Source organism: Myotis brandtii, unplaced genomic scaffold (genome assembly GCF_000412655.1).
Source record: "Myotis brandtii unplaced genomic scaffold, ASM41265v1 scaffold320, whole genome shotgun sequence".
Classification (NCBI taxonomy): Eukaryota; Metazoa; Chordata; class Mammalia; order Chiroptera; family Vespertilionidae; genus Myotis; species Myotis brandtii.
In genome coordinates, this window is record NW_005362270.1 from 24733 (window position 1) to 48102 (window position 23370).

The window sequence follows — 23370 nt, forward strand, 5'->3', positions numbered from 1 at the left end:
CTGGAAGCTGGAACTCCTGGTCCCTCCCAGGTGCCACCTGTGATCTGGGCACTGCCTCTCTCTGAGTGACCCGTAGGTACTACTCCCTCAGATCTAAACACCACTGCCCCGCTGGTCAGCTGGGGTGGGAGGACACTTGGGTACCCGATCAATCCCAGGCCATCGTTCTGTGGTCAGTGGGCAGCCCCATCCTGCTTCAGCCTCCTGCACTCCGGTGTCGAGCACTTCTCGACCGGCCCCACAGCCTGGACCGTGTCGGCTGATGCTTTTTCTCTTTGATCTGGTCCCAATCTCTTTCCACTGCTCAGGGTCTGTGTCCCTGATAGGTTTTCTTCTTGCTTTCAAATATGGCCATATTTTCTTTCTTTTTAAAAAATCACATCTGATGGTTTTCTTATGGGAAGGGGAGACTGATGTATGTGCTCAGTTGACCTTCCTGAAAGCCAGAGTCTGAGCTTTACAGTCCTATCACATTGCTGACAGCTTAAGCTCCTCCCAACCCCCTCCACTTCTAGATGTTCCAGACTCATCGTTAGACAAAACCGGGGAGCACTGGAATTTTAAAGAATTATGGGGCAATGTGTCATGCTCAAGGGCTCCCCAGCGGAGTGCTCTCCCCTGAGACTTCTGAGGGAAAAGTAGGAGCTGGCCAGGGAAGAAAGCACAGGAGACGGCTGGATGGATGCTGCTGGGGTAGGGAACAGAGTGAGCAGAGATCTGGAGGTGTGAGAGCATGCAGAGCTGGTGCGGTGGAAGTTAGAGCAGCACGAGCAAGTGTGGTGAGAGCCCCAGAAAGGAGGTCCCTTTGAAGAGAAGTCACAAAACTGTCTGTCACGTGTTTCAGACGTGAGACCCCAGCAGCCCTGGCCTGCAGACTGAAGCCTGGAGAGGACAGAGTCCACACTCTATCGTCCAGATAACCGCTGTTCTGCCCCAAGGGCCCAGCGTGGGTCAGAAGCGAGCTGACGCTTCTTGACCTCTGTTTTTGGAAAACTGTGTCCAAAGGCTGGTTTCCTGCGAAGTTATGGAAACTTAAGTCTCAGGGTTCCTCAGGACGCTTCCAAGGCTGCTGGAGGGTGGGGGCACCTTAGTTCAGTGTTTACATGGTCATATGTTTTCCTTAAAACATGGAGAAAATAAGATATTTTTGTAGTTACATTTGAAAAGGATGTCCAAATGATATAAGCTTTGGGCCCCACAGGACCTGAATCTGTCCCTGACTGTGTCATCAAGAAAGGAAGGAGTGCCCTAACCAGTTTGGCTCAGTGGATAGAGCATTGGCCTGCGGACTCAAGGGTCCCAGGTTCGATTCCGGTCAAGGGCATGTACCTTGGTTGCAGGCACATCCCCAGTAGGAGATGTGCAGGAGGCAGCTGATCGATGTTTCTCTCTCATCGATGTTTCTGGTTCTCTATCCCTCTCCCTTCCTCTCTGTAAAAAATCAATAAAATATATATTTTTTTTAAAAAAAAGAAAAAGAAAGGAAGGAGTTAGGCCCAGTTAGCAGGGCGGTTGGGTAGACGATCAGGGTGGAGAAAGAAATCGGAAAAAAGGTTAATCCACTTGGGGAAGGTACATCACACGTGGGTAGTACTGGCTCTGAGAAAGCAAAATTTAAAAAGATCAGATGATCTTAGTGGACTGCAAGCCAGACTCCCGACAGTGATGGTCAGGACCGAAGGGCGAACGCCTGCAGCAGTGACCGATGATATGAATGTGTTTTTTGGCCATTTTCCAGGACAAGGCAGTTAAATGGCACCTGCACTGGCTTGGTGGACATGGAACTCTTTCTCCATTACTCCCTCATCCCATCAGTAAGTAAAGCAGGAGAGGGTGGAGGAGGGGATGGAAGAGGAACTGGGCTGCTCCCACCCACAAGCTCCCATAGGGGCCTGAAGAGGTCAGCAGATTTCTTGACGTTATACACTAGAAACACAGGCAGAAGAAGGCTTTTAAGGGTGTAGAGTCGGAGATCCTGGCTTTTCAGGGAAGCAATGATGGAGCTGGGTTCTATTGGAAGATGCAAGAGAGAGCATTTCAGGCGAAAGGAAGGGCATGTGCAAAGGTTCTCTGTGTGCGTATGTGTTGCGGGGAGGATTGGAGAGTGTGAGTAACCGGGAGGGCTGGTGTGGCTGGGGTGAATTGAGGTGGAGCTATCCAGGGAGGTGGGCAGGGTCAGGCCAGGAGGAGCACTGTGGGGCTCTGTGTAAAGGAGTTTTGTCTTTATTCTAAGTACAATGGGAAGTAATTAGAGTGTTTCTAGCATGAGGGTGGTGTGATCAGATTTATGTTTTGAAATGATCACTCTGGTTGCAGTGTTGGGATCATGTTGGAGGCGGGCCAGAGAGGCCACAGAAAGACCAGTTAGGAGATGGTTGTGGGGGTCCAGGTGAGAGGCAGTTTTACCTCATCCTAGATGATGGTGGTCAACTCAAGACATTTGGGAGTAAAAGCAATAGGACTCGGTAATGGATTGGATAGAGAAGTTAAGGAGAGGGAGATGATGAGGATGACTCTGGTTTCTAACTTGCACAGCTGGGAGGATGGTGGTATCTGCCATTTTCTAGTTAAGGAAGATATGAAGAGGTCCAGGTTTGGGGTGGATGAAGGAATTGGGCAGGGAGGAAAATCATGAGTTTCATGTAAGATGTACTGAATTCAAGAATCTTTCAAAAAGAAATGCCAACTGTGTATTTGGAACAGTTATGGAGCTCAAGGACATGTCTGGGCTAAAGATCAAGTTTGTGAGTCTTCTGTGTATTGGTGGTCATGGAAAGCATGGACATGGATGAGATTGCTGAGGAAGAGAGGATCGGGTAATAAGAAGAGTGTTCCTTGGACTGAACTAGGAGGAATTCCAAATCTCATGGTTGGATAAAGAATGATCTAACAGCCCTAACCGGTTTGCTCAGTGGATAGAGCGTCGGCCTGCAGACTGAAGGGTCCCAGGTTCGATTCTGGTCAAGGGCATGTACCTTGGTTGCGGGCACATCCCCAGTAGGGGGTGCGCAGGAGGCAGCTGATCAATGTTTCTCTCTCATCGATGTTTCTGACTCTCTTTCTCCCTTCCTCTCTGTAAAAAAATCAATAAAATATTAAAAAAAAAAAGAATGATCTAACAATGGAGACTGAGACGTAATGGAGAAAACCCAGGAAAGCATGGAAGGCTAGGGAGGAGTGATTCTAAGAAGAGGAGGTGGAAGGAATGCTGCTGGAAGGTCAAGCCAGAGTTGAGCTTCAAGTTTACATCATATGAAACAACAAGATGGTAATTAGTGACTTTAGCCAGAGCTGTTTCCATGGAGCAATGAGGGCAGGTTAGGAGGTTGAAGAGCAAGTGAGAGGCAAAGAAATGGAGTCAGCAAGTGTAGACAAGTCTTAAGAAGTTTCTGGTAGAAAAGAAGAAGAAAGGGCCTCAACTATGTGAGAAAATGACTGAATCCACAAGGAGGAAAAAGCAAAGAAGTTATTTCCCCTGACAGTTATTTTCCCCTTTTTACAGATGAGGAAACTGAGATTCAGAGAAGTTAAGTCTCTCTCTCAGCCAGTATATGGAAGATACTAGATTTAAGCTCACATCTGTTCAGGGCAACCCAAAGGAAAGCTCATTACAAAACATTCTGGAAGCTCCAGGGTGTGTGCAGCCACTCTGTGCCTCTGGCGTTTGAGCAGAGCACACATTCTGAGTGCTCTGCTCACCCACACGTGTCATTCAGAGCTGACACCAAGGCCACGCCCAGGATGAATATTCCCACTGACCCTCTCATCTTCTTCCCCTGTAGCTTTTCATCATTTTGGTCTTGTCCTTTCTCCAAAGACGGGAGCACTGCAAACAGAGAGATGACACTTCTTACCTCTTGGGGAACCACTTTGGAATTATCATGTGAGTAGAGCCAGGGCTGGTCACTGCAGCTTCTGGTATCAGTGATTGGAGCCAACACCAATTGTCAGGCCAGGATAACTCCCAGTTACCTCCTCCACCCAACCTCTGCCTCCCTGTGGACAGCCTTGCCCCAACCCAAACCAAGCCCTGAGAGTTCAGAATTGGCTTCCAAGCCATTGTATCCTAGGCACCCAAGGGTGCCCAGATATGCTTACTAGTAAAACATCTCAAGGAGGCTCAGATCTTCCTACAGTCAGCACTATGGCTACACCAGGAAGCAGGGGGAAGTGCATTCCCTGTCCCTGATGGCAGCATGCCTTCTGTTGGGATGGCACCATGAGTCCTGCACCAGGAGAGCCCACTAGACCAGGGCACTTTCAGGGCCTTTCTAGCCCTGCTATTCTGAGTCTCTGCACCCCTGACCACATTTTCCCTTAAGGTCTAATTGTTCATTCTCTTCATCATTATCAATATTTATTAATATTTCTAATAACTATAATAAAGCAGCTAACATTTATTGCACACCAACTGTGACCCAGACACTGAACTATTTGCTTTGCCTGCATTACTTCAGTGAACCCTCTTGCCAGCCTAGCATGGTGAAAGTGGTTATGTTCATGTAATGGATGAGTCCTCTTGGGCTCAGAGAGGTTAAGTGACATGCCCAAGGCCACACAGCTAGTAAGGGACAAGAGCTTTAACCCAGGTCTGGTTGATATTTGCTCTAATTCCCCCAGCGTCATAACCTAAGCAGGCTCAAGCATGTGGACATGCCGAGACCTTAGCTTTGGCCTCTGGGGAAGGGAGAGGAGACCAGGATGTCAGGACCGAGGCTAGAGAAGACCTGGGCTTCAGGGAGAGAGAAATCTAACTGCAATGTCCAAGGACCCTGTATGCCAGCACAGAGTAGCAAGTTCATTCTGGATACCACCCATTGGAGCAGTCAGCCCATCTCAGGATGCCAAGTCTAAGCCACATTGGTTGGGGCACAGAGAAAGGCCAAGGCTGGTGGGTAAAGAAGATCTTCAGACTCTGCCCTGAACATTTGGCCTGTAGGGCCTGGTGCAGAACTCTTTAGAAGGTAGGTACTCTATATGGATCACATTGGACAGTTTTGAATTAAATTGTTAATGGTACAGTTCACTTACTCCATGGCCACTTTTCCATCAAAACCTCTGATTTTCTGAGTAGTTTTGGCTCACTATCCTCACTCATTGATCAGCCCTCACATGTGTGTGGTGCTCCACGGTTATCAGGCAGTTCTTCATTCGCTGCTCCGATGATACAGCAAAGCAGGGGGTTCCATCTCTGCTTGAAAGATAGGGAAACAGAGTCTCACAGAGCTCCCACGCACTGCAGGTGAGATTGATTCAAATCCAACTCAGTGCAACCAAGTGCGTGTCCACGCATACGCGGTGAGCACCTAATATCAAGGTCCTGTGCTAGGTCTCCACCCCGGAGGCATTTATGTTTTACGAAACAAGTGATAACACAAAGGGAGGTGTGGGAAACACGGACATGAGCTTACGACTGAGGGGACACTGGATGTGCCTGACTGGGAGTGGGTGGCCAGGGAGGCTTCAAAGAAGAGGTGCTTCGTGAGCTGATCCTTGGAGGTGAAGGTGAGAGAGGCAAATGGCTCAGGAAGGTGAGGTTGCTCTTCACACCACCCTGAGATTTCATTGAGGCCTGCCTCAAGTGACACTCTGCTGGGAAAGCCTTTGCTCTTCTATCCAATTGCAATTGCTTACTCTGATGTAGACTGGTCTCCTGTGATTAGGAGAAACAGATAGTTAATAGCTTATTTACATAAAATGAGAACAGGGTTTTTTATGAAGTTACAGAGGTCTCACTGCAAGGCTGGACTCATGGGAACCGGGGCTCTTGAGATGGGCATCTCTGGGAGACGGATTCTCTCTGTGTCTGCCTCTCTGTGTCACTGTGGCGCTCTCAGCACCGTTTACCATTTTCCTCCATGCCACCTGGCAGGATCTCTGCTTCCCTAAAACCTCAGCTTGCCTCTAGCATGATGCCAACAGAATATTGACAGCTGATTGACTCATGTCCTCAGGGCCACAAATCTGAAATTTAAGACCAGACGTCTGATTGGCCCATCTAAAGGCAGGTGGTCACCCATAGTCCAATCAGCTGTAGCTAGGAAAGGCGTGATCACGTAGAACTAGCACAGCCAATGATACCCAGACCTTCCCAGGGACACTGAGAAGAAGAACTTTCATAGACCTTGGCTGGATGCCGGGCAGCCTCTCCCACGCCTGTCTGGGACATACTCCTTGCTTTGGTCTCTTGAGTCATACTACCTGTGTTCCCATAGATGAAACTCATCCCATTTTGCTTGTTGTCATGGCTACTGGTATCCTTGCTTGTCTCCTCCTAGATAAGGGAAGAAATTTTGTCTTCCTGAGATAAACCAAAGAACTTATATACTTACATGCATAGCCCATGGACACAGACAATAGTGTGGTGAAGGCGATGTTAGAGGCTGGGCGGAAGGGGTAGAAGGGGGAGAAATAGGAGACATCTGTAATAGTACTGTCAACAATAAAAAATTTATTTTAAAGAATTTTGTCTTCCTCACTTCAGTACCCTGAATCCCTGCCTAGCCCCAGAATTGGCACAGAGGGCTTAAGAAAATGTCATCTGAAATGAATAGTTCACTCCCCAATCATTCATCTTCAAGGTGGGATTGGGACTTTGGAGATGAAATGTGGGATGTCTCGGAGCCACCTTCTGGCCTCATGAACTGTTTCTCTTGTTCACAGACCTCTGGACTTCGTGGGCACCTTTAGTAACCGATGGTCCTACGGAATTGCCTTCGGAGCCACAGCCAATAAGGTCATGTTCTTGTTCTCAGAAGGCTCCCAGCTCCTGCAGATCCCGCAGTGGGCCCAAGGTACCAGGGCCGCCTCATAGCTGCTGGGAGTTTAACCATGGACATTCTTGCTCTCAGAGACAGCATGCAGGGGTTCTCTGGGGTCAGAGGGTAAGCTCTGTGAGGGACCTCAGTGTTCTTCCCAGCCTGTTACTTGTCTGACATCAGTGCCTAGCCCACAGAGTCTCAAAGCTTGTGTGGGGGGCGTTCTCCTAGTTAGAGGCAGAGGTTCTTTAGACAGAGTGGAGCAAAGGCTCAGAAAGTAGGTTCACCACCACCCACCCTGAAAATCTCTCCTGAGCCATAGTCATGGCTGCCTTCTTACTATCAATAGGCCCTCAGATACTTCCTCAAAGAGCAGATCATCTTTGGCCGTTGGTCTGGGGCCTCTTCATTCTCCATGCCTCATGCTCCCCCTGAAGTGGCAACTTTAATCTACAGGTTCAACCATCCCTAATATGACAACTTTCAAACCTCTCTGTCCAACCAGTTTTCTCTCGGTGATTCTTGTTTGTTCGTTGATGTGGTCTGTTTCCACCCACTTTACTGTGAGCTAATCAAGGGTAGGGAGCAAGTCTTCTTCATCTCAACAGTTAGCCCAGTGCCTGGCGTGGAAGAGGTACCAGGAGGGTCTGTTGCATGAATGAATGAAAGACATTCCTGCATTCCTCCTTGTGCTGAGCTGGGGCTCCTCCACTCATCTCCTTGGGTCCTGAGGTCCATGATGGCAAGTCAGCACAAAGCCCTTAGCTTCCCTGGGGCTCCCCTGAGCCCGTGAGAAGAGGCACTCACAGCATCTCTGGCCCTGTCTTTCCCAGCCTTTGTGCTTCTGATTGGAGGCTTCGAAGTCGGCCTGTCCCACTTCCCCTTCTTTGCCTGCCTCTCATCGGAGTTCCAGCTGGTCAGCTCCATCCTGGGCTTCCTCTACTCTCTGATCTGGTAAGACAGACTCTGCCTGCCTGCCCTCCCACAATTCCTTAGGCCGTTGCTGAACCCTGGACAAAGGGCTGGCGGTGACCTCAGAGCTCTCCTTGGGAGTGTACCTTTGCTCAGAACTTAGGCCCAGGGCAGGTGGAATGACTGGTCCACAGTCTCACTGTCAGGCCAGCATTCTGTCTGCTTCGCAAGCAGCCATTCATGATTCACACATTCCCAGTATTCAGAGATGTAGAAAAATTCATTTCCATAAACTGCGAGGGTCCCACTGCTGGCAGCAGGAGTCTCCTGTGGATGCTGCTTCCCTGAGCTGTGGCTTCCCTGGAGAAAGTGCATGTGCCTCAGTCTCTCTCCTGTCTCTCTCCTACCCCCTAACCAGTCTCTGGCATGTATGCAGGTCATACAGTACACCTGCATTCCTTCATCATCCTCTTACTCATTTAGCAAACTGGACGAGCCAGGGAACATACTGGAAAACGAGACAAGCCCCTCGTGACCACGTGTTCTGGCCGCCTTGTCTCCGTGTTTCTCTTCCCCGGGAGGATTATCTTCCCCCACCCGGCCCAGGGAGGGACATGTGCTCATCCTTTGTGGACTGTTGCCACCACAGTGGGAGCTTCCTGACCCTTCTGTCAGCTCTGTGCCCTCGGCACTGGACCAGCAGACCTGGCCCCAGGGAATGTTTGCTCATTGAATCATCCCCTGGGCAATTCCACTCTCTAGTCCTGCTAGGCTCATTTCCTTGTCCACTTCTCCTTATGGGGCCTGCCTCCCTCATAGCATTTTGAGGGCAGGGGTTCCAGGCCCAGTGTCTGAAGCATGCAGGGGGCTGACAAGTGACTGGCACGCCAGTGGCTGCAATTCCAGAGTGTATAAGTGGCTTGCTTTTAAAAAAAATTACAAGAGAGGATATTCAGTGTTAGCTGAGGAGTAACGTCTCAGCCTATGACAGACTCTTTGACCAGGAGAGGACAGGGTGGCAGGAGTCACGCCGCAGCTTGGACACCATGGGAGGAAGACCCAAGCTTGGACATGACCAGGAATGTGTGTGCAGCAGGAGCAAAGCTTTGAGGCTCATTCCTCAGGGCGGTGTTTACAGGCAGACAGAGCCTCAGCCCCAGAGTCAGGAGACCTGGGTCTTGGTCCTGGCTCTGGTGTGACTCTGGACAAATCCCCTCCCATCTCTGGGCTTCAGTTTCCCTACCTGAGTGAAGGGGAGGGATGGGGGGACCGCTCAGGGTCTTCCTGCTCTGCTGCTGTGGATTCTGGGATTGTGTCCGAGTTGAGGGCATTAAATGAATTTTGTTGCATGTTCTTAGGCACAAGCAGGGTGCCTGATCTGGGTGGGGCATACACGGAGGCCTGGAAACCAGCCCTGTCAAGGAGGTAACTTCAGGCCGGGGCGATCTGGGCTGTTGTCACAGGGGCTGGAAGTACCCCAAGTCCTGCTTCTCTCTGGCAGGTTTGCTGTCACCATTCTTCACATCACACAGTGTCCCCATGGGCAGGTGAGTCCTGTGTGACTTTGAACAAGCTTCTGTCATTCTATGGGCCTCCAATTTCTCCTGTGTACAAAAGGGAGTTGGAACCATTCGTGCTGCTTCCATTGTATAGTATCTTATGTTCATCAAGGTACTACTTCAGAGAGATATTCTCTCAGTCAATGCCCATAGCAGCCCCTCAAGGTGGGGAAGCTCTCAACAAACCTGTTTTATAGGTGAGGAATCTGAAGGATATGGAGTAACTCTTAAGATGCAGCAGATCTGGGCACTGAGACCAGGAATGGATGAATCAGGGGCTCATTTCTTTATACTCCTTCACGTAGCCTCAGTTTCCCTGTCTATTAATGGGAGACTGATACAGCTGTTCATCTGTTTAGTCCCATACCCCAGGAAAAGGAGCAAGACCTCTCTCTCTCTCTCTCTCTCTCTCTCTCTCTCTCTCTCCCCCGCCCCCCGCCCTTACTTTCCCTCTCCTTCTCTTATATTTTCCAAAAGGAGCATTTCACACCTCATCTGAACAAATCCCTTTGTATAAAGTGAAATGGGGGTGTTGGACTCATATCCAGGGCTGCTGGACTCCAAGTCCCCTGCTCTTTCCAATGATGTGGGGCTGGAGGAGCAGGAATCCAAGCTTTGGGAGTGGGCTTTGGTGGGAGCAGGCTGGGGCAGGCAGGCTCCTGTCCACAGCTTCATCAGGGGCCTGGCTCTGCCCCATCTAGATCCAGTGACCAGTGGTCTGCTTCGTTGCAGTTTTTGGGGAGGTATCAGACCGTCATGTTCTACTGGCCCTCGCTGCTGTGCCTGTCCTTCCTGCTGGGCCGCTTCCTGTACATGTTCGTCAAGTCTCTGAGGGTCCACCTGGGCTGGGAGCTGCAGACGGTGAGTACTAAGTATAAGCACTGCGCGCGTCCTGACAGGTTTGGTCTCCACAACAGTCCGTGCGGGAGGTGCTATTACCCCTCCGCCCGTTCTGTAGCAGGCAGCTTGGGCCCAAAGAAGTACATGTGTTGCCCAGGATCACGTATCCCAGTCTGTGGCAGAGCCAGAAAAGCAACCCAGACCGTTTGGTTGTCGAGGCTTTTTCTTAACCACTGTTCTTTTTCTGATTCCTTCAGGTATAGAGTTAGGCTGTTTGTTTGAGACCTTTCTTTTTGCTAGTGTAGACGTTTACCACTATAAACGTCCCTCTTAGAACTGCTTTTGCTGCATCCCATAAGTGGTGGTCTGTTGTAGTTCCATTTTCATTTGTTTTTAAGATATTTTTTGATTTCCCCTTTTTGATTTTTTTCTTTGACCCATTGGTTGTTGGTTGTTCAGGGATGTATTGTTTAACTTCTACATATTTGTGAGTTTTCCGGTTTTCTTCCTGTTACTGATATCTCGCTTTATGTCGTTGTGGTCAGAAAAGGTACTTGATACTTGAACTTGTGAAGGCTTGTTTTGTGGCCTAACGTGTGACGTATCCTGGAGGATGGGCCCGGTGCTCTTGAGAAGAACATATCTTCTGCTGCTCTTGGACGGAATGTTCTGTGTATGTTTATTTGGTCTTTTTGACCTATAGTGCTGTTCCAGTAAGCTGTTTCCTTATTGATTTTCTTTCTGGGTTATCTATCTATTGTTGAAAGCTGGGTGTTGAGGTTTCCTACTATTATTAAGTTGCTGTATATTTATCGCTTCAGTTTTATTAATAATGACTTTATATACTTAGGTGCCGTGATGTTGGGTGCATATATCTTTACAATTGTTATATTCTCTTGAGGAATTGACCGCTTTATTATTATATAATGATTTTTTTGTCTCTTGTGGCAGTTTTGACTTAAAGTCTGTTTCGTCTCATATAAATATAGCCACCTCTCCTCTGTTTTGGTTACCATTTGTATGAACTATCTTTTTCCAATCCCTTACTCTCAGCCCGTGTGTGTCCTTAAAGCTAAAGTGAGTCCCCTATAAGGTAGCATATGTTTGTGTGAGGTGTTGTTGTTTTTTTAGTTCATTCAGCCACTCTGTGTCTTTTGACTTGGAGAATTGAATCCATTTACATTTAAAGAAATTGGTAGGTAAGGACTTAAAGTTGTCATTTTGTTAGTTTTCTGACTGTTTTGTAAGTCCTCATTTCTTGCTTTTTTTGTGATGTGATGTGTGTGGGTCTTTTTGTTGTGGTATGCTTTGATTCCTTTCTCTTTATCATTTGTTTGTATAAAACAGGTTTTTCTTTGTGATTACTATACGGCGTATATAAAACATCTTATAACAGTTTATTTTAAGTTGATAACAACTTACTTTAATTGCATAGAAAAGCTCTACACCTTTACTCTTTCCCTCATGGGAGAATTTTCAGGCCAAGGTGGGGATCTCTCTATGCACTGACCTGCGCCACCTTGAGGATGGGTGACACTGGTAAAGTGAAAATGTTCTTCTTACCCTCTTCAGTGCATTTCTTCTCAGAGTTTTTGCTTGACTGGAGTTCTGGAACCTCTCCGGTACACTCATGGGCTTCTACAAAATTACTCTCATCTGTGGGTATTTGTCAAAATAGGTGTATCAGAGTGGCCTGAGGGCTGGAACCCCTTATTCCTCCATCTCATTGATGTCACTCACCAGTCAAAATTCTAACCAGATCCTCTGTACTCTACCTAATATCTGCATTATTTAAGATTTCATCTCATAGCATGTAAAATGTATATATTCAACATATATAGCAGAATAGATGAGTACTGTGAAAAGCTAATTACACTTGGAGAAAAAATTATTATTGTTATTATTGATTTCAGAGAGGAAGGGAGATCGAAACTTTAATGATGAGAGAGAATCATTGATTGGCTGCCTCCTGCAGGCCCCTGCTGGGATCAAGCCCATAACCCCAGCATCTACCCTGACTGGGAATCAAACCGTGACTTCCTGGTTCATAGGTCAACTTTCAACCACTGAGCCACACCAGACAGGCAGAGAAAACATTTTAAAACATATCAGTAAAGTGGGTTTTTTTAAAAATACTGCAGAATAAGAAATGAGTGAAAGAAACTCTTTCTATTTATAATAAGTAAAAACAATGGGATTTTAAACCGTGTTTTGAACTATGATGGGAAATCACCAAATCTCAAAGAGAAGAAAGACTTCCCAGAGCAGTGACTGGTGCAGTCAGTAAGCAGAGGAGGCAGGGGAGCCAGACCGCCGGCACTTCATGAAAGCAAGTGCTTGGTAAACAGGAGACGGGACCCTGCTCTTCACTTCATTAAGTAACAGGTGTCTGGGAATGGCTGAATCCAAAAGAGCAAGTGGTACCCAAATTCCTACCCTCTGTGGTGATAGCCCTCAAAGAGACCAACACTCCAACAGGAATTTGTGAGCCAAAGCATATCCCTCTCTCTTTTCTCACAGGAAGAAAAGCCGTTTCTGGAAATTCATCAGGCAGAGCATGTCAAGCAGCTCCTGCGGAAGCCCCCCCTGCAGTAAGCCATGGTTTGACTCATTCACCACTGGTGTTCCCACCAACAGGGACGAGCCCTGACAGCATGAGACCCTAAGATGACAGGAAGTCTTCTGTATTAGTCAGGGCTCTTGTTTGCTAATGACAGAAACTCAACTCAAATGGGATTAATGAGAAAAGGGAAACGTGTGGCTTTACATAATTTAAAAGTCTAGTGGTAGTCAGTTTCAAGCTTAGGTGGATCCAGCAGAACTAGGCCTCTGTCCCTCATCCCCTCTTAACTCTGCTTTTATCTGACTTAGCTTTCTGGTTAGATGGGCTTCCTCCCCAAGGTGGCCCCCAGAATCTCTAAGCTTATACCCTCCTGGTTTAAGCTCACAGGAAAGAGAATTTTTCCTATCTAATAATTCAAACCAAAGTCCCATGCATGTGTTTTATTGGGTCAGATTGGACCAAATGCCATTCCAGGACCAGTTACTGTGGCTGGGGGATTGGACTAAAGTGATTGTAAAGGCTGGGTCACATGTTTACCACTGGACCCAGGAAGTGGTTCAGCTGCACTTGCCCATTTAGGACTGATGGTGGGAAAGGAGTAGATTCTCAGAGAAAAACTCGTATGCCATTACCAATAACAGAGGATATAGCTCTTGGCCAGGCAAAAGTACATGATCTTCAGTGATCATAGTGGTCACCTTACCCCTGCCACTGCGTACAAGAGAATATGCCTCAGAGAAGGGACATGTCTAATCTAAGCTCACACAGTGGCAAAACTAGTACTTGCATTAGAATTACACTTGGCTATATGTAGCAAATAATCCTATGTAATAAAAGGCTAATATGCAAATCAACTGAACAGCGGAACGACTGGTCGCTATGATGCTCACTGACCACCAAGGGGTAGACACTCATCGCAGGAGCTGCCCCCTGGTGGTCACTGCACTCCCACAGGGGGATCGCCACTCAGCCAGAGCCAGAGTGGGCCTAAGCCGTCAGTCGGACATCCCCCAAGGGCTCCTGGACTGTGAGAGGGTACGGGCTGGGCTCCCCCTGCCCCCCAGTGCATGATTCTTGTGCACTGGGTCTCTAGTACAAAATAATAGTGGCACAAATGAGAGAGATTTATTTCTCATATAAAAGAGTTCTGGCCCTAGCCAGTTTGGCTCAGTGGATAGAAGGGTCCTGCGGACTGAAGGATCCCGGGTTCAATTCCGGTCAAGGGCACATGCCGGGATTGGGGCTCAATCCCCAGTAGGGGGCATGCAGTAGGCAGCCGATCAGTGATTCTCTCTCATCATTGATGTTTCTATCTCTCCCTCTCTATTCCTCTCTGAAATCAATAAAAATATATGTATTTAAAAGAATTCTGGAGGTTGCAGTCCATATTGATCCTGGACTGCTGCTCACTATGGCACCAAGATCATCTGTTTTCCTGCTTCAATATTTTAGTGATTTCCATCATGAAGGTTGTCCATGGTCCACGGTCGATTCGGGACTCCAGTCTGGATCAGCTACTATGCCAGCATTTCAGATGGCAGGCAGGAGAAAAGAAGGAAAGGCTATGGGGCCCCTTCTGCAGTGTTGTTTCTATCTAACCACCCTCCCCAAAGTCCCACACCACCCCTCTGGTCACTAATTGCCCTGTACTTAGTCTTGGTCACTCTTACAGGTAAGAGAGGTCAGAAACTCTAGCCTTTCAGTTTGGTGAATTGCTACACCAGACAGAACCCAGTCTCTGTTCTTAAGAATAAGGGGAGAATAGAAACTGTAGAATCTACCAGTGTTTTTGCTCTTCACTGAAATCTAAGATGAAGAGGGGTAACGAGGTTATTTTTAGAAGAATTAGGCATTTGTTTACCAACCACAACCTGTCTTTTCTTGGTGTTTGCTCATTAACAGAGAGAGAAAAAAGTCTTGGTTTCAAAGCAGGATATACGAGTGGGACCCCTGCTTTCAGTTCCCAAGCAGAATGATCGGAACCACCGTGTTGGCTTCCATCTGCCTGTATCTCGTAAGTAGATCCGAGCACATTCTTTTCTACTTTGCAAATGGGGTGGGGCTGGGAGAGGAGCTGTTCTTAAAAAGCTGGCTCAAAATTTCATCTCTGTAGATTAAACAGTTTTGACTCCAAGGACACTTTTACCCATGTGGTGAACATTACTAATAAATATAATCAAATTATTTATGGAGACTTTACTTGCTAATTCCACATGTAAAGAGCTTGCGAAATGCCATTCCATCCTAACAACAAATGAAAACCTAAACCAACTGAAAAAAAAATCAACAACTCTTCTTAGACCCTTTATTATTTCATAGGAGAAGTGAGGTTATGGGGTAAATCATTGCCCCTAAGTTGAAGAGACAGACAGGTACATATAGAGAATCACAACAGAATGGAGCAGAAACCCCATGGGAATCAGTGCTGAGGTAGGGAAATCTGAACTCTAATGGACACCAACAATCAATTGGAATTTTGGACATTCATCAACTACTTAACAATAGTAGAACACACATTTTTCTCAAGACTACATGGAAAATTCACCAAGACAGACCAAATTTTGGACCATAAAACACCTTAAAAAATTTAAAAGAATATAAATTACACAGTGTCTACTTTCAGACCACAGTGGAATTAAACTAGAAATAAATAACAGAAAGATAACTGGAAAATCCCAAAATAGTGGAAATTAAACAACATACTTCCAAGTAACTATGGATCAAAGAAAAAATATCTCAAGAGAAGTTAAAAATAAACTAAAAAATGAAATGAACTAAGTGAAAACGAAAACACACTTATCAAAAATGTGTGTGTAGGGGCAGGGCAGCAAAAGCAGTGCTTAGAGGGAAATTTATAACGTTGAATGTATATATTAGAAATGAACAAAGATCTACATCAATCTCTAAGCTCCTACCTTAGGAATCTAAAAAGGAAGAGCAAATTAAATACAAAATATGCTGGATAGATATAATAAAAATTACAGCAGAAACCTGTGAAATTGCAAATAGGAAATTAATAAAGAAAATCAATGAAACCAAAAGCTAGGTCTTTGAAACAATAAAATCAACAAGCCGCTAGCCAGACACAAAAACAGAGAGAGGACACGTTAGAAATGTAAGAGGGAACATCATTACAGATTCCATGGGCTTAAAAGAACAATAAAGGAGTAGTATGAACAATTCTGTGCCCCCAAATTTGATAACCTAGGTGAAGTGGACAAATTCCTTGAAAGATACAATCTGCCACAACTTAAACAAGAAGAAGTGGACGATCTGAATAGGCCTAAAGCTATTAAAAGACTTTGAATCAATGAGTAATGACCTTTAAAAAAGAAAGCACCAGGCCCAGATGGGCTCACTGGTGAGTTCTACGAGACATTTATTTCAGCAGAGCTAAAGAAAATAGCTTCATTGAGGTCTTTTATGCTACACTGTTACTTAACCAAATAAAAATTATGTCATTTAAATATAAAATAATTGACAAATAATTTTTGAATTAAAAATAAAAGTGGATAAACTTGATGTACTATATTATTTTAAAGGGTCAAAAATTGAAATGTCTTATTTCATTTGGCTATTATTTAACTTTGCTTTCTCAACACACATACACACACACACACACACACACACACACACCTTTACACTTTCTTTGTTGTTAATCCTCACCTGAGGATATTTTTTCCATTGATTTTTTTTAGAGAGAGTGGAAGGGAGTGGGAGAGAGAAAGAAATATCAGTGTGGAGAGACACATTGATTGGTTAACTCCCGCCTGTACTCCTACTGGGGCCAGGAATTGAACCTGTAACCCAGCTATATGCCCTTGACCAGGAATTGAACCCTTTGGTCCACGGTCTAACACTCTAATGACTGAGTCAAACTGGTCAAGGCTCAATAAATTTTTTATTAAGCACAGAATCAAAACATTTCGTGTGGTCAAAGTTATTCAAGGTAAACTGGGTCAAAAGCAGGGTCAAAGTGGAGTGGTAAAAATGGCAAGGCCAGAGTTGATGGGAGCAGGATGGTATAATGAGGGAGCAGCGTGGTATGATGACAGGATGATGGGGATGAGCAAGCATGGCATGTGTATAGGAAATGGTACCTTCTTCACTTTGGTTATCACTAAGATGCAAGAAGGGGAGCAATGAGATATGACTGGAATTGTCCCCAAGGTCACCCCTTATTCAACATTAGGCATTTATCTCACTCTGGCTTAATTAATGTTTGAAGAGTTCTTTGAGCCCTGTGGGACCTTGTCTCGTACGCTGAGGGGTGAAGAACAGAGTTTGCGGTGTCTCCCGTCTACAAGGAAGCCACAATCCCATTCACCTCAGTAGAGCCAGTGTCCAGAGTCTATTGCAGATGAGTGTTGAACTTCAAAGAGTTTTGACCTCAAAGACCCATAGTTATTCACATACTGGGCAAAAGCTGGAGTAGGGTGAGACCTTGAAGCATTTGCTCTGTGTCCCCAGTTCATTGTCATTGAGTTCTGCGTGTTCGTGTATGTGAGAGACAAGCTGGATGTATTTGAAGGCGAGTTAGAGAGCTACATTGCCTCCGTGAACCAGACCGGGACTCTGACCCCAGTCCTCCTGCAGGCGAAGGAGCTGATGAACATCTCCAAAGGTAAAACCAGCCTTGCACATGGTTGCCATTTAACTGGAGGTGGGTCACCATCTCCCCTTTCCCCAAAAGTGGCAATTAGAAGTTCAATAAAGTTTTACAAGGATGGAAGCTACCTAAAATGTATATATGCCATAATTTTCTCTTCCCATTATTCATGGGTTGAAAATATTAATAGCAAAGGAGAGGACTGTGCAGGAAATAAAGTATTTCAAGGGTGTGTGTGTGTGGCTAAAAATGAAACAGAAATATATAAGCACAACTGTATTTACACAAGAAGTGTGTTAAAGGACGTATAATATGTTTTACCCAGACCTTTCTGATGTGAGTTTCTGCATTTTGAAAATACTGTTTCTAGTTCACCTTCGGAGGCCTCTCCTGTCATCTGTTCTGTTTCAGGAGTCTGGGTGGTTACCATTTTTCCTGCCTTCCTCACGTGTGTGAGCTATCTATTCCACATTTTGGCTTGTTACAGGTAAGAGGGCTCAGGGTGTCTGTTGTGTGTCTCCAGCCAGGAAAGCATCTGATGGAATTTTCTAAGAATTCCCAAGCAGTGCCAGCAGTGACCGGGAGTGGAACCAGGAGTGTGTGCAAGGTCCAGGGACAACCACATCTATTGTTAGTAAACAACAAATCAAAACTATTGACTTGAGCTTCTATACTATGATTTGGACATTGTGCTAGAATCTTCATTTTCACCACAGCCCTGAGGGGTACTTTCATCTCCATGTTTATAGCCGAGAAAGCTGAGACTCAACAAAATATCTTACCCAAGCAAGTAATGGCTGATCCTGTCTTCTGACCCCAGACCTTGACATTTCTTGTTCACTTTGGCAACTCTCTTGGGTGTCAGACCCATCCTCTCCAGGACTCATCGCACTGGGCTATCAAAAGATGAATGTGGCTCAAGAAGACATCAGAGGAAATTGGGTCAAGGGGACCAGGGGCCTCAACCTCAAGGACCACAGTCAGTGCAGGAGGAGGGGATGGCCCTCAATACTAGCTAGCATTTGCATGCAGATAGCTGTTGAATGCAGGTAGCTCTGGCCTCTCTGTTTCTCTGCCTTTGTCTTTGCCTCTCTCTGTCTCTCTTTCTGTCTCAGTCTCTAACTCATACTGACTCACAGGAAGCTCAGGGCCAATCTTCCTGCCCCCCACCCCCACCCCCACCCCAGAATATCCTGCCTTTGCATCCTCACCATCTGGCTGCCCACAGGGTGAGTCTCTTGCTAGTGGCATCCAAAAGAAAAGACTCTCTTGGCATGAAGAGGCCACAGCTTCACTTCCCCCTGGGCCCTGTGGGGGGACTGGACACTGATGTTGTCCCCTGCCGTCTGATGAAGGGACATGTCTCTTCCTTTCGTGCTTAGTCTTCAAGCCGTTGGGAGATTTTCACTGAGGCATTTGGTCATGACCAGGGACAACCACTGTGCAGAGCAGACTGCAAGGACATGGGCAGGGGGCAACTGAGAGCACAGGGAAGAGAAGTCACGTGTGCTGGGAAGGCCTCATTCCTGCCCCGGCTGGCTCCCTCTCCCACACCTGTCACCCAGGAGTGATGATCTGGGCTCTGCTTCCGTTGTAGATGATGGAGCAGAGGAAATAATGGACAAGAAAGCACCCTACAACCTGGGAAGCGTTTTGCCAGTATTTTTATTTTTCTTGGAATTATTCCAACTTACAGACAAGCTATTTTTTTTAAAGTTACCAAAAAAATATTCAGTGTAAAGAAACTCTTCCATTCAGACCTCAATGTATTGCCTCTGAGCTAAACATTGTTTGTATTCCTGGTTGCACACTCTGCTCCAGGGCTGCCAGACAGAAACACAGTGAAAGCCATAGGTGCCATTTTTAATTTTCTAGTAGATGCAACTAATAAAGTAAAAAGGAAGGTGAAAATGATTTAATGAAATGCTTACCCTAACAGAACCCAAATACCATCACTTCCTCATGTAATAAATATACAAACTATTAATAAGATGTTTACACTCTCTATTTCATACCAAGCTTTCCCAATTCAGTGGTCATGAAATGACAAAACCACCTGGAAAATGCTGGAGATAGAATGTTATTGAAAAAGCAGGACCCAGATGTGAATTTGGACCATGAACTTGACTCTGCCAACCTAGTCTTTATGCAAAGGCCCAGGCCCAAGACTAGCAACTGGGAAAACATGCAGTGATTTCTTGGGGTGCTGGGATTGTGAGGGGTGCTGCCCCCTTTTCATTTCCCTTTATGTTATAAGTTGGGAGTATCATTACAAATGGCTTCCTGTTTTCATCTGTTTTAAAGTATTATTACATAAATGATTTATAGTCACTGTAGAAAAAATACAAAAAGTAGAGCAAAATGAAGAAAATAAAAGCCACATACACAGTCTCAAATAGCGTCATGAAGACTAGGTAACTGTATATTATTTTAATAAAATGTATTAAACGAAATTTTTTTAAAAAATATATTTTATTGATTTTTTAACAGAGAGGAAGGGAGAGAGATAGAGAGTTAGAAACATCAATGAGAGAGAAACATCGACCAGCTGCCTCCTGCACATCTCCCACTGGGGATGTGCCCGCAACCCAGGTACGTGCCCTTGACCGGAATCGAACCTGGGCCCTTTCAGTCCGCAGGCCGACGCTCCATCCACTGAGCCAAACTGGTTTCGGCATAAACTTGAGATTTTTAAGGCTAATCAGAACCATCGCATGAACTATGGTCAGTAGTAGAGGCTAAGCTGCCCACCATCTCCCTCCGCAGGCCCTTCTGTTTGTATCTGTTGAGCTCTGCATGCATGAGGAGTTGTGGTTATGAACATTACTAATTTCCCGCCTTTTCTCTAGAAAGCACGTGAAGAGGTTGTGGGCAGGAAATAAACACTTTCTCCCTCTGAAGTTCCATAACCCTTCCTCCTCAGGGAGTGTGGTAAGTCTGCAGAGACCTGTCTCCTGCACCTCGGACAGGGGCAGCGTGGTGTGGGGGAGCCCTGGGTGGCAGCCAGAGGCCTCAGTTCTAGGACGCTCTGCTGCTGGGTGATGGGACAGTGGTTCTCATCATGCGGTTCCTCAGCTGTGAAATGAGGACAGTCAGATGCCTCAGTGGGTTGGTGGATGAATCTCCAGTGAGACAGGGATGCTGGACACGTGTCCGAGGTGATCAAGGTTTTCTCCCCTCTGGGACCCGTTTTCTTTTTAAATCCCAGGCGGCCATTGCAAGGTACTCTGGCTGGCAAATAGCCTACATTTTGTGGGGTAAGTGCCATCACGCGACCCATTCAATTCAACACACATTACCTGGGCACCTGCGGAGCCTGAGGGTAGGCAGGGAGGAGAGAGGTGAGGCAGGAGCAGCCCTGGCTCCTGCCTGTGAGGGACCTTCAGGAAGGAGGGAGAGTCACACAGTCATATAGATCATCACCCCCACCTGTCCGAGCCCACAGGGTGTGTATGCCAAGGGCGGTGGTGATCCAGAGGAGGAAGTGACTCCACACCCTGGGCAGGGCTTGAGTGCATCCTAGTGGAGTTGGTATTTGAACCACACCTGGCAGGGTGAGCAGAAGGTCAACAGGAAGAAAAATGAGGGCATGCCAGGCAGAAGAAACAGCACAGACAGAAGTGTCAGGACCTTTGGTGGCAGGAGGATGGATCAGGGCTGCAGACAGGGACACAGGTGACTGGGTCACGAAGGGCCTTGAGTGACCACCGGCTCCCTCGGCCCACAGGCTACCTCAGTATCCACGTGGTGCAGAGCCTGTGTGGCATGGTGATCATGTACAGCCTGGTGTTGCCCATCATCCACAACCAGGGCCGGGAGATGCTCCAAGGACTGGGCATTGGAATGTAAGTGCTCGGTGGGCTTCCTGGCATTGCCCAGGCCTGGGAGCTGGTGGGCCCTCACAGCTGCTGCTCAAAATGCCCCTTTCCTGCTAAGCTCCCACCACTCCCTGGAACTGCGCTCTTAGGTCTGATCAAAGCAGGGGCCAGAAGAGCAACACATCGCAATAGGAACCTTACAGTTTACAAAATATTGCCACTCTCGTTGTTCAACGGGGTCCGTCCCAGTGGTGTCTGTGGCAGATACGCATGTGTCCATTCGATAGCTGGGAAGGTTCAGAGGAGAGGAGGTGAAGTGAGAGGACAGTGTAGTAGGAGGAGAGAGGGATCTGTGCGGTGGTGCCACCCAGGGCTCCCCCACGTCACAGTGAACGCCACAAATCAGCTAGATGACTTGGGTAGGTTGCTTCTCTGAGCCTCAGTTTCCCCTTATGAAAGATAAAAAGTGAGTGCTGACATTGAGAATTCACTATGTGCTTTTTCTCCTAAGAACTCTTGGAGGTTGGGACTTATTTAGCTCCCTCTTTTTCAGATGAGGAAACAGAGGTACAGAGATGTGAAGCATCTTGTCCACTGATAAGCAAGACTGGGAGCCTGGCAATCTAAAACCAAAGCCTCATTTAGCCACTGGCTCACACTGCCGCTCAGGGGGTGCAAACACGGGCTGTGGTGCTCCCTGGCCACCCCCTGCTCTGAGCTCCTTGCTTCCAGACTCACCTAGAGACGCCCATGAGTCTGGTGCAGAGCCTGCCCTGTCCACTCTCACGTGGCCTTCATGAGCCCCATTCCTTTCCTCGATTCCCATGCTGCTAAACCACTCGTCCCAGTTGCCATGCCTGGATCCTGAAGGTCTGGTCTAGAGCTAGAACTCTGACCATGTGGCTTTGAGAAAGTTATCGCCCCTTTGGGAGCCTCAATTTTCTCACCGCAGAATGGACGTGGAATGCTCTGTAGGCATAAAGCACAGAGCTCATTGCTACTGTTGGTCTGGCGGGCTGGCAGCATCTCACTGGGCACTTATCACTGGGCATTTGAGAAGGGCTGGAGAAGAGTGGACAAGGCCACCTAGGATGGTCTCACCCTGTGTTTCAGCCTCACCATATCCATCGTCCTGGGTCTCATGATCCTGCAGGTATGGATCGCTGCCAGCTTCTTCCTGCAACCCAAGATGGGCACAGCTGACAAGCAGAAGCCCTTGGCGCTCAACAACAGGTGAGGGCAAAGAAGGGAATGGTGAGTATAGGACTTTGGTCTCAGCAATCTTATTCCTTCCTCTTCACCGTTGGCAGGTTTGTGGGCAAACTCTATACTCGCTTATAGAGTGAGGAGCTGTGGTTGAGGAGTAGACTATGGAGCCAGACTCTCTGGTTCCAAATCTTGGCTCCACCCATTATGAGCTATGTGACCTTGCATGACCTTGCTAAACATCTATGAATGTCAATAATTGTGCATTTGTGTTCTGAGGATGAGATGTGTTCAAATATGAACTGGAACAATAGTGCTGGCCAGTGGTAATCCTTTCTAATTTACTTATTCAAAGCCATTCATGATGAAGGAAACAGCATACATAGGCACTGAGCATAAAGAGATATCCCCACAGGACCTGCCATGAGAAGCGCAGGGTCCGCTGGGGCTGACAGACACAGATATAAGGACAGTAGACTCCAGACAGAGGGCGTGAAAGCATCACAAGAGAAACAGGAGTAATGAGGAGAGGCAGGGTGATAGAAGAGAGGCAGGAGTGGTTAATTCCACTGTAAGGGGACGTTTGAGCTGAGGTTGATAGGATGGTGGGATGCCTACAGGTAGAGCTGAGGAGAGGGCATGGCTGGCATCCCCCACTGCACCATGAAGGCAGGAGGCCATGAAAGGGCAGGATGTGTCAGGAGAACAGTAAGAATCAAATGTGATGGCCATGCAGTGGCCCTGGGTGGTGAGGGGAGGGAGGGGGCACAATATGCCAATGCCAGAAAGGCCCCTTTCGAGGATGGCCCAGGAATTCAATATGCAAAGTTTGCACTTATCCCATAGGCAGCAGGAGACCCCACGATCAAGTGGTCATTTGGGAAATTTTATCTGGAGAACTCGGAGCAGTCCCAGCTGGGGGCAGGTCGCTGTTGCAACAGACAATGGGGAAGCCACAGCCTCTGTGTAACCACAACCAGCTGCGGCCACAGGAGATTTCTCATTGTTCAGGAAACCTCATGCAACCCAAGATGGGCACAGCTGACAAGCAGAAGCCCTTGGCGCTCAACAACAGGTGAGGGCAAAGAAGGGAATGGTGAGTATA

The 23370-nt window shown here is 47.1% G+C and overlaps 1 protein-coding gene across 3 annotated transcripts in view; it reads left to right on the top strand.

Moving 5' to 3' along the window:
• The window catches only part of LOC102249834, a 47961-nt gene extending 24591 nt beyond the window's left edge, over positions 1-23370 (top strand). Inside the window, exons 3-17 of one of the 3 annotated variants that reach the window (XM_014543198.1) lie at positions 1739-1814; positions 3783-3883; positions 6664-6794; positions 7592-7712; positions 9172-9217; positions 9962-10090; positions 12590-12660; positions 14535-14646; positions 17103-17256; positions 17653-17728; positions 20091-20172; positions 20450-20498; positions 20969-21086; positions 22173-22248; positions 23297-23370. In XM_014543198.1, coding sequence (XP_014398684.1) covers positions 1739-1814; positions 3783-3883; positions 6664-6794; positions 7592-7712; positions 9172-9217; positions 9962-10090; positions 12590-12660; positions 14535-14646; positions 17103-17256; positions 17653-17728; positions 20091-20172; positions 20450-20498; positions 20969-21086; positions 22173-22248; positions 23297-23344 — 1390 coding nt within the window. In that variant the 3' untranslated portion in view covers positions 23345-23370. Of the gene's footprint in view, positions 1-1738; positions 1815-3782; positions 3884-6663; positions 6795-7591; positions 7713-9171; positions 9218-9961; positions 10091-12589; positions 12661-14534; positions 14647-17102; positions 17257-17652; positions 17729-20090; positions 20173-20449; positions 20499-20968; positions 21087-22172; positions 22331-23296 lie in introns of those variants that run through there. The other 2 variants (XM_005870620.2, XM_005870625.2) reach the window with 2 other exon arrangements.